General features: G+C 38.4%; 1 protein-coding gene across 1 annotated transcript; it reads right to left on the bottom strand.

The window, feature by feature from the left end:
• Positions 1-6,147: 6,147 nt before the first annotated feature.
• LOC120293462 (probable LRR receptor-like serine/threonine-protein kinase At3g47570) lies at positions 6,148-11,269 on the bottom strand. Its single transcript, XM_039312801.1, has 3 exons — positions 11,186-11,269; positions 10,999-11,068; positions 6,148-6,800 (listed from the first exon to the last, which is right to left on the bottom strand). The coding sequence occupies exons 1-3, from the start codon at positions 11,267-11,269 to the stop codon at positions 6,148-6,150; spliced, it is 807 nt and encodes a 268-aa protein (XP_039168735.1).
• Between the last annotated feature and the right edge of the window lie 343 nt (positions 11,270-11,612).

The following is an 11,612-nucleotide window of genomic DNA, read 5'->3' on the forward strand; positions in this document are numbered from 1 at the left end:
AGGAAACAAAAGAATAGAAAAATTGGAATGTTACCATGTAGACCCTAATTCATGCGGTTTGATTCTATCTTAAGTCATCTAACAATTAATTCCTCTTAACTTTTCGATTTGTACAATCAAATCATTTGTTAAGTAAATTGTCAATTAATTAATATGCAAAAAGAAAAGGAAAAACAAAAAGTATTCATTATAGTTGGTATATCAAAGACAGACACTTGATTAAATAAATAAGAAAATTAGAGGATTTAACTGCATACCACAAAACTTATTCAGAAAACTAAAAGACTTGATTTTGCAAAATAAATGCAAAAAATTCAAATCGCACAAATTCTAAAACTCAAAGGACATAATCTATATTGTACATATTTTTCTTTCTTTTAGAATAATTGGCATAGATTCCACAAAATTTTACGAATATCATAATACTAGTATCATGCAATATTCACCTCATATTTTTCATGGACTTACCAGTACCGCGGAGCTTGACTTCTCCCCCCGAATCCTAATTACAACAGCGAGGTCTTGACAACAACAAACACAAAAGTTTCGAGCGCATGCTTGTTTAGCTCCTTGTTGGCGAGGTTGCACTCATTGATGGAGGGGTAACCAACCATCCTAATGCGTCTGCTTTATAGGTATGCCCAATGCGAGTCCTAGATTGAGAGATGGTTCGTGATTTCCGTTATCAAATTGTCGAACAGTTGATGCTTTAGGAGATGGGGTCCCCATGAGTGTGGAGCACGGAGCACGCCCCTTCACAAAGCTTCGACCATGCAACTAAGACCTTTGTCTCGAAAGAAGGCTTGGAACAAGCGACAAGGCCAAGCATTCTCGGAATTAAGAATAATAATAATATACTGAAGAGAAAACATGTGACCCTACTCAAGACCCACTTACATTGAATCCGAGCCATGTTGGTTGGTTTGGATTTACAATTTGTTCATTTCTTTTTATCCCAGATAGTGGATATTGATTCAAAACAACTTTCCAGCTTCTCCAATTTGATAATCTACGCCTTCAATCACCAAATTCCTGAACTAGAAAGAGCAACATTCATACATTCTCCACCAAGACTCTCAACTGGATCAAGAGCTAGACAAGTGAAAAGGCCCCATTCCCATCTTTTCACAATCGTGATCTACATCATACCTCGCAAGTCTCTCTTTGACTTTGAACTCATTATATATAAAATAAAAAAATATCGTAATTTCTCTATTCAAGAAAGTGAGAAGCTCTCAACAATGTTATATATGCTTAAATGCTTCAATGATCTACATGTGAAGAGGCTCGAGCTCGCCAATTTGGCGAGGCCGAGGCCCGCCCAACTCCGACGAGCTCGAGCCTCGCCATTCGTTGGTGAGGCTGCTCGAGCCTCGCCCGTGGGATTTGGCGAGACTCAAGCTCGCCGGCATCGGCGAGGCTCGATCTTGCTGGCCGAGGCCCCGCCTCGATGCCGGCGAGCTCGATCTCGCCCGTGGCCGGTTGCCAACTCCGTCGTCATGGTCGGCGGCCGTTCGAAGAAGAAGAAAAAAAGAAAAGAAAAAGAAAAAATAATTATTAAAAATTAAAAATTATATTTTAAAAATAAAAATATTTAAAAATTGAAATATGAAAAATAATTATAATTTCGATTTTTATAAAAAAAAATTATAAAATTAAAAAAAGCCATGGGTTTAAACTTTAAAGTGGGTTTCCTAATAACCTATTTAGACTCATTTCTTTTTGTGTTTTACTTCCTTAGACCCATTTCGACTCATATTTAACTTCCACTTGACCCATTTTTTTACCCATATTTAACTTTCACTTGACTCATTTCTAACGCATATTTAACTTTCACTTGACCGATATATGACCATTTATAGTTAAATGGGTCATAATATGGATTTATGACCCATTTTGCCAGCTCTAGTGGAGCTCAAGCAATGTGGGGGTAATGTTGTAATGACACTAGGTGATATCAAAGTTTGATTTTTTTCTTCTTCTTTTAACCACTGCGTGCAGGAAGTTCCAATACCATCTTTACCGTTTCCATTACTTTCTTTTTGTCTTTTTCACAGTATTTATCCAATATCAATCCCTTCCTTATTATTATTATTATCATTATTATTATTATTATCATGTTATGCAGAAGGGGTAGTTACATACATACAGATAATATCAATATAGCCAGAAGAGTAGCCTTTTTTGCCATGGACTCTTTTAAGAATACTTTGCTCGTAAGAATTAAGAATTTTCGTTATTCAATTAAAGCTCTCAATGATCGAATGCCGCCACCGCCTCCATCATCGGCTATTTTTCATGTCATCATCAGCCCCAACCAACACTTTTATCTTCTTTCCCTTTCTTTGTATCAACGATGATTCCCCGCACTCAAGTTCTGTATCTCTATTCAGCCTCCGATTGGTCAGTATGGGTTTTTGAATTCTCGTCTCGACAAAGAAGACACGAAATATTCTCTATTATAAGTATTCTAGTTCACGTTGTTAATATTAACACACTCACCGGATATAGTGAACGGGTCATAGCCCAGCTTTGCGCTGAGATCTGGGCTCAGGAAAGTCCCTGGGCCGTGATCTGCAGGGACGCAGCCTCGAAGACGAGGAGAGACTTTGAGAGCCGGAGTTCCATTGCGCCCCGACGGTGCGTTGAGACTGAGACGCGTGCGGAGCCTCCGTGAATCGTACTTCGAAAGTCCGACGGGCATTGAATCACTTATAAATATAATCTGAACAGTGAAATTGTCAGAATGGACCTTAGAGAAAGAGGAATCACAATATAGGTGATTTGCTTCTGGTGCAAGGGGCGAATTGAATCGGTTTTCGATCATCGGACATGGTGCTAGGCTCGGATAACGTGGGGAAAGTTGGCGTAGAGACGCAGGATGGTGTCGGGTTTTGATTTCATTCCGTCTTCTTAGGACCACCACCACCACCACCACGTTTTTTTTTTTTCATTTTGGGGGTGGCGCGTGGGGGACTTGATTCCATGCTTGCCCGATATCCATTACATTCTTCTTCGTCTTTTCTGCTATTTTTAATTGAATATTAATCTGTTGTTCATCGACGTTCTAATTGCGATTCTCCTCATTCGGCCCCGCACCTCTCTGCCCATTTTATTTTGTGAAGTGGATATATAAGAGAGAAATTATTTAATTAATCTTAAACCTATTGTGCAAATACTAACTCCGTTTCAAAATTTTCAATTTGACCAATCTAATTCTAAATTCTTTCACGCAAACTTCTCTCTCTATGGACAGACGTGCACTTGGTTTTTCTTTATTCTTTTTTAGAGATGTAGCTCGTTGCATTAGAGGACTGCTGGTCACACTTATTTTTCATTTCCACTTTGTAAGTCATCATAAATTAAGACAAGTAGCTGGCGCAAGTTTTTGCAAGCGTAGGAGATAAGCTGTGACATCAGAAATGATCTCATCATATTTGAGGGAGGGCAAAGACCAATCCCCTTGGGAAAAGGAAACACTGAAAATGTTATTTCAATGAGAAGAGACGGGAAATCAATACCTTCTGGCTGTGCTTGTTTTTGCTGGCAAACTGTATCGATTCTACTGTTCCAGCCGAGATGGTATTTTCCCAGGAAGTGAAGAAGCTGCAGGCAGAGCAGTTCAAGCCTTTTGAGCAAGTTACTCTTGAGCCCTTTGAGCGAGACCATGCTTGTATTGACGGTGGCCATAGCATGCCAAAGAAACAGAAAGCTGCTCCTGCATCATAAAAAATCCCAGGCCACCTTTGCTGTTCAATCTTCACGTATGTCTTTATTAGATTGAAAGTTGGAATTTCCCTGTATTCAAGGTTTTGGTGGGCTCTTGTAATGGACCAATTTTCTGAAGTGGGTTCGGATTTTTTTCACCTTAATGTATTCAAGGTTTTGCTGTTCAATCTTCAGTCGAAATTTTTCATGTCCAATTATCCGAAACGACAATTTACTACATTGTTTGAATGATCAATTTCTAATCTTTTTTCTCTAACAACATCTAATTGAATAGACTTCACACTTGCATTTCAAATTAATGGATGCTTATCAAAATTTTCCAAAAAGGGCTAATGATACTCATGATTTTCTATATATAAATGAGAAATTATTGATCAGTGTAAATCAAATCGAGATTGCAGAGGATGACTAGGTATGGTTATAATACTTGTGTTTCACAAGGTGTGTAGATGAGGCTAAACAATAAACATGTCTGGTATTATTTCGTGCAAATCGTGTGATTAATATATCATAATAGGCTCAACGATAATTAATTTGAGTTTGAACAGAATGGAACACAATATACAGCCCAATAAATTTTCTCAGATTTTTATATTTTGCATCCAAATAAATTGCTTATAGACAGCAAAAATGAATTCTTTTTTGCAAAATTTCTAATGAAAAGACAATGCCAAGCACCATGAAAATTCTTTACGAACCGTTTTTAGTGAAATACTCATTTTTATGCTTGTTCATGATTAAAAGATACGCAAATCGAACTGGATGAGCTGGAAATTCAACTAGATATTTCATAATATAACAGATTAATTACCAAAAATTGTAAGGAGCGCTTGGTACCCAGGAGATAGCTCCTTCCCATCCCTCCTTATATAGGCAAATCCAATTGTATCCTCAAGATTCCGTGAATACATATGTGATAGAAAACATATGTCAACAATTTTCAGTTGGTAAGGGGGCCAACTGAATTGCTCCAAATTATTGCCACACCATCGGCCTAGAGTTTGTAACACTCTCAATTGAGGCACTTCACAGCTCACATGAGAGCTCACTCTGCTTTCCTGTTCACAAGAATAATTGGAACTTATATTACATGTAATAAAGTAGTTGGTCTGCATAAATAAATTGTTCATAGTGATCGCATTTACAAATACAATTTCGAGAGTCGGATAGGATTATGTGATTTGCTTCTCAAATTCCCGCTCTGCCCCTGGATGCATTGTACATGAAAACGTTCACAGAAGAAGGAATGCATCGAGCTGTCGTCAATTTGAAAAGCTACTTGCAGTTCTTGCAACGATTGGGCTGAAAATTGAGTTTTGTTGAATGACAGACAAGATTGAGTCCTCATTTTGAGCAGTGGCCAGGATCAGAGAAACGTTGCCGTTCATTGGATCTACTATACTAACATAGCATGCACCTCCCTTTTCTAAGGCTAAGCATGGAAGAAGGAAAAAAAAAACTACCGAAATTGCAGAAACCGATGCCAAGCACTCCCGAGTTCATATAACCTGGAAGAGACATGTAGATTCATTGATTCGTTCAGCAAAGTTGATATATTGTCTATTAAAAGCATACTCCTAATAAAGCTGCATAAATGTCCTAAAGCCATCGCAATTTGGTGAGATTGCAAATGCATATGGCGAATATATTTAAGGAGTGGGGGTCTATGATTAGCCTCTCATCCGCTTTGATCACGATAATTTCTTGATCACGAGAATTTCCTCATGCTGTCCTTAGAGTTCTAACAATGATTCTACAGGTTTAATTCTCTATTTCCGTAATGGGATGCATGTAATTCAGTTGGCGGTCTTCTTTTTTTTTGGTAAAAGGTTTTTTTTTTTTTTTTTTTTTTTTGGTAAGGTGGCGGTCTTCTTTTGATTCACACAAAACAGGAAAATTGAGGAATTGTGTGTGCATTTTTGAGTTTATCCACACAAGCAGGCACATGAATGCATGCTTATCGTTGCATATATGGCAATGATCTGGTCGTCGAAGGAAAAATAAAATGCAGACAGGCCATTGATCATATATATTACCTATCCTTGGAAACCAGCTGCACGAAGTTTATCCCTGATAAAATGCAGCTGAGCTTCGACTTTTGTGATGTTCATCCGCTCTCTGCGTGCTTGGACCGAGCAGGCGACCCCAATTCTATAAACCATCTCCAGACAATCGCGAGCTGCATCACCTCTGCCAATGCCCTTGTGGCTCTCCATTTCCTGAAGTAGAAGAGGATCAGTAATCTCTAGGAGTTGTTCAGGCAAGGCTTCCTTGACGAACTTATGAAGGTTAAAATTTTCTCTGAACATTTCATTTGTTGGACTCACGCCAGTGAACATCTCAAGCAAGAGAATGCCATAACTATAAACATCGCCTTCTCTTGAAGCCACACTTTCCATCCCATATTCTGCGCTTCATTCAAATTGCAAATAAAAGATAAATAATAATAGTAGAACCAGTTGAGGCAGATGGAAAAAGCACGCAAGACTTACCTGGAGCAGCATAGCCGATGGTTCCTCTTACACCAACAGACCTCATACTTGCTTTACTGTCATCGGGAGATTCAATCGTGATCTTCGCCAGACCAAAGTCTCCAACATGTCCAACCATTTCAGCATCTAGTAAAATGTTGCTTGGCTTCAAATCACAATGAATAACAGGGCTTTGTAGGTTGTTATGGAGATAATCTAATGCTGAAGCAACATCGATGGAAATATCTATCCTCTGGATGAGACTCAATTTTTGCACATTCCCATCTACATTAGTTGGTGATGGGCTTGGATGTAGCCAATCTTCTAGGCTACCATTGACCATGAACTCATAAACCAAGGCCTTAAACTCATTGCCACTATAATCAGTGCCCGAGCATACTGTTAGGACTTTCAAAAGATTACGGTGTCGGATGTTCCTTAAAGCCTCGCACTCGGTTATGAAGCCCTTCGCAGCACCATGAAGCATCAAATTAAGTACCTTCACAGCAATGACGGTTCCATTCTCATCAAGGACTCCCTTGTAAACAGATCCAAAACCGCCAACCCCAATCAAGTTACTTGAAGAAAACCCGTCGGTTGCTTTAATGAGAGTTCGATAAGATAGACTCAATGATGAATCATCTTTGGAATTTGAAGCTGGCTCTCTTCTTTTCTTCTTCTTCAACCAGCCAAAGTACATAAGAGCAAGAACAAGAGCTATTCCAAGAATGCTGAAGAAAATCAAGATGGTGAGCTTCCACTTAAGGAATAGTTTTCGGCCTGAGTTTCTAGAGTTGCATTTCGGGAGACGAAATTCGGGCAATCTTGCACAAGGCTTGTCATTTCCAAAGACAAAAGTAGCACTGGCATTATTAAAGATTCCTTTAGTCGGTAATGTGCCTTCAAAGTTATTGTATGACAAATTTAGGTTCTCCAAAAAGTGAAATGCCTCGAAAAACTTTGGAATCTGACCAGATAAATTGTTGTATGAAAGATCTATCTCATTGAGATTCCTCAACATACTCATAGATGAAGGAATGCTTGGAAAGAATTCTCTTGCATTTTGAGCACCTCCAATCCAACACAACTGCCAAGACTAGTCGGAATATCATCATCCAACATGTTCCTTGAGACATCCAGTCGAGCCAAAAGATTCAATTTCCCGACTTCCTCAGGTAGGACACCAATGAGATGGTTTCGAGACAAGTTTAGAAGTGTAGATAGTGATGAGAGGCCTATGATCTCTGGTGGTATAGTTCCATTTAAGTTGTTACTAGATAGATCAAGTTCCACCAAATTTTGGCACTCCAATAGATATGAAGGAATGTAGCCGTGGAAGTTATTGTGATCGAGATAGAGTCGTGCTAGGTTTACTAGGTTTCCTAGTGAAGAAGGAATTGCTCCGGAAAACTTGTTATACGATAGTTTCAATTCCACTAAGTTATGAAGATTTCCCAGAGCGAAGGGGAGCATACCTGAAAACCTGTTGTGGTCCAAAAAAAGCCTTTGCAAGTTGATGAGATTTCCGACTCTTTTGGGAATCGTGCCAAACAGTAGATTCTGGCCTAGCCGCAATTGTAAGAGTGTAGTAGAGAAATTACCAATACACTCAGGCAACATCCCACCAAAGCTGTTGTTTTGCATAAACAACAACACTAGAGAGGTGGCGTTAGTCAATGAGCAAAAGAAGCTTGAATCATTGTATCCTCCGCTTCCAAGATAATTATTATCGACTGTCAATATTTGAGCATGTTTAAGCGGTCCAAAGGAGGCATTTTCCCCGAGAATTTGTTCTTATTGACTTGTAGCCACCATAAAGTGGTTGCATTAGACATTGACCAAGGAATCACTCCAGTGAATCGGTTATCCTCAATAGTGAAAATCTCAATGTTTAGAAGAGCAAAGCCCATGTTGGCAGGAAGATTCCCTCCTATTTCATTACTAGCGATTTCGAACTCCTTTATGGAAGAAAGATTGAAGATAGATGGAGGAATTGCGCCTGACAACCTATTTCCTTCAAATTGAAGAGCTTTGAGTTTAGTTAATTTTCCCAGAGCTTGGGGTATCTTCCCACCCACCTCATTCCAAGCGAGACCAAGACCCTTTAACAATGACACGTTTCCGATAAATGAAGGAATAGTTCCCGTTAGATGGTTCGTACCTAAGCCAAGAAGCTGAAGCTTCACTAAAGAACCGAACTCAATGGGAATTATTGCAGCCAGCTAGTTGTCGGAAAGGCTGAGCAGTGTAAGGTGAGCGCAACGTGACAAGTTTCTTGGGATTTCTCCTTCCAATGTGTTGGCGGATAATCGCAAGACACGTAGATTGTGCAAATGGCTGACTTGTTGTGAGATTTCATGATGAAAACTATTGTTGAAGAGCCTCAGGACTCTCAAGAAACTCAAATTTCCAATATGAGGGGAGATGGATCCTGAAAGCTTCAAGCCTTCTAGCTCTAGTCTGGTGACCCTGCGATGTAGGCGACCGCACGTGACACCATGCCATTGACAGTGGTCAGTCGTATGGTTCCATGAATTTAGCGCCTCTAGAGGGTCCATAGTTATTGTGGCCTTGAACGCAAGCAATGCGAGCTTATCCGTCATATTGTTAGCTGAAAGGACTTGGCTAATGCATGGCAAAAGCACTACGCAAGTGAAAAATAGATGACATGATATGAGAACTCAAGAAAAGACAAGTTGGGAGGCTTCATAATACTAGAGGTGAAATCTTAATTGATGCTTGAAGAATGTAAGAAAATTGAAGAGAAGGAATTTTTGGAAGCATAAACAGGTTTTGTTGTAATTTGAACGTACATGCTCCGATGGAGAATATCTATGTTAAGGAGGCCTTTGTAAGTCAAATCTCAGCCGTATACGCCAAGTTCATGAGCCATCTCACTCCATATGTCACGGCAAAGTTGTAGTATAAGGTGAAATGCCAAGAAAAAGAACCCTCTTTTAACTCTTCAAAAAGAAACCCTCTTTTTGAAATATGTTTCTTTTTAACTTAAAAAAAAATCTCATTATACCCTTTTATGTAATGATCTCACTTAATCTGTTTCATTTTGACAATGGCTTAGTTTGGATAAAGTTTTAGTGCAATCAATTGATTAATACATAGGAATTATAGACACAAATATGTTAGTATTTCAAGGTAGAATAACAATTTGCAAATGGCACAATATGTGGGTCTTAATAATCCCAATATGTTTGTGGACAAAAATGATCTTCATAGACCAATTTGGGCAATAATTTACGAAGAAGATGATCCACTAATCTTTAACTGACATTTATGTCTTGAAGAAATCAAGAATAGGGCTATACAAACATATCCAAAGTGTGCATATTTCTCCACACAAAACATATAGACATTGCCTATTCTCCGAAGGTAGGATTCTTGTCATAAATCAAGGCTTTTCTTCTCCTTAGTGTAGTTTATAACACAAAACAATCGGAAGATTAGTCAACACCCGTTTTGGGTGTTTTGACCCCATTCCCGGTTAGTAGGTTATGTAATAACAAAACTGAAAAAATCACAGAAATTTAAGTTAAGTACCAAAAATGCTTGAGCAACCTCTATAGGGATTTGACAAATGTAAACAAAACATAAAGAAAAATAAGCACATGAGTAAAGCCATCGATAAATTATGAAGTCATCCACTAAAATCAACTCGTATTCTACTATCCACGAAAACAGAATTAAATAGTCATCACTCTGGAAATGCACTATACATACATAGAATATCATGATAAAAAATTAAAATACCTTGAAAATCAAGAGGATTCCACATTGCACGTCAAAAAATTCTACCATTCTAATGAATACATCAACTCCAACTAATCACGCAAATTCAATAACTTGATTAGATAATTTAAAAGTTTAAATATTTGATAAGAAATCAACTCTCATTTCCGCCCACGTACACGCCAAGAATTTGACCCTTTTGCTTTCCCCGTTTATAAAGTGACTCAATTTTCTGGACCCAACAAGCAGTTGTTTTCCACGAAAAGGAAAAACTCATGGACTGTCAAGTCAACCGACCTCGACTCCGCATGGGGAACTCACGGCCACTTTTTTAACAAATACTTTTTTTATCAATCTAGTTCACGATAAGTCAGCTCAATTACAGCCCTTGATAGAACCTTTCTTTCTCATCCACTCAGGAGGCGATAGGCACACCAGGGCTACAGGTGACTATTATGTTTTCAATTTCAATCGAAAAAAGAAGAAGAAGCACTAGTCAAGCAATTTCTGTTGAGATTTACAAGATAGTCTTTAAGTGAGAACAAGGACTTCAAAAGTGAAAAGTTCCGTCTCAAAAGGTACCTTCAAAGACCACAAATGCAATCTTTCCAATCAGTCGATTGTTGTTTTCTACATTGGGATGAAGAAAAAGACTTAGATCATGCCTAGCAAGAAGGAATTGATTGGAAATTTTCTAAACGTTGACAAGATATCATTAAAGTCTACCCTCTTTGTTCCTTCACAACAAACAAACACACGAATTGTAATGCCTACTTTATCCCATTCCTTCTTTTATTCCACTTTATTTCATTGTACTAAATGTAGTGCTGTGCTACACATTATACTTCGTTCCTCTCATACGTGATGCAGAATCTATCCACATTCAAATCAATAATTTTTCGATAGAAAAGGAGTAAATTTGATTTACCTAATTGTTGTTCTGCATCAAATTAGTGACTAGTACTACACATTGTCATTGGAAATTATAAAAAATCACCATTTTTTTTTGCCGCTATTACTGATAAACACCCTTTTTCCTAAATTACCACCTTGCCTCCTAGTTTTTCACTGGGGATGCCAATTGGCATGTCACAGTAGTCAACAAGCTCAATGGCCACGTTGGGCTGCAAGAAAGGGAGAGAATTGGAGAAAAAGAAAGAGCACATAAAACGAAAAATCAGAAATTGGAGTGGGAGGTGTGGTCAAGGGCAGCAGTGAGAGTGACGACAGAGCTCCATAACCATTGGCTTTGGCTGGGCGGCGTCCGACGGTGGCGGGTGGTGATTGGTGGAGAGGACTAAAACTTTGTGGGTTTGGGGGCTCATTGGGGGCTACTACATTTATGTGGTTGGTGTTTTCTAGAAGGGATGTGGGATTTTGTCATGACGAGCAAAGTAATATTTTTTAAATATAGATGATGAAAAGTGATAAAAAAGACTGGCTCTCACTCACCAATTTCAAAAGAGTAATTGACTGTAATTTGTTTAGAAACGTAAATCATGTTTAGGAGATGAAACTGAAAATAACTAAAAAATAATTTTGATACGATTAAATGGTATTCCACTATTAATTATTTTGATGAGACTTCTTAATTCTTGATTGAATAAAATAGGTCATAGAGGTTAAATTTGATGGAGTAATATTAATTGATTGGAGCTTCTTCTCATT

This window comes from Eucalyptus grandis, chromosome 5 (assembly GCF_016545825.1).
Source record: "Eucalyptus grandis isolate ANBG69807.140 chromosome 5, ASM1654582v1, whole genome shotgun sequence".
Taxonomy (NCBI): Eukaryota; Viridiplantae; Streptophyta; class Magnoliopsida; order Myrtales; family Myrtaceae; genus Eucalyptus; species Eucalyptus grandis.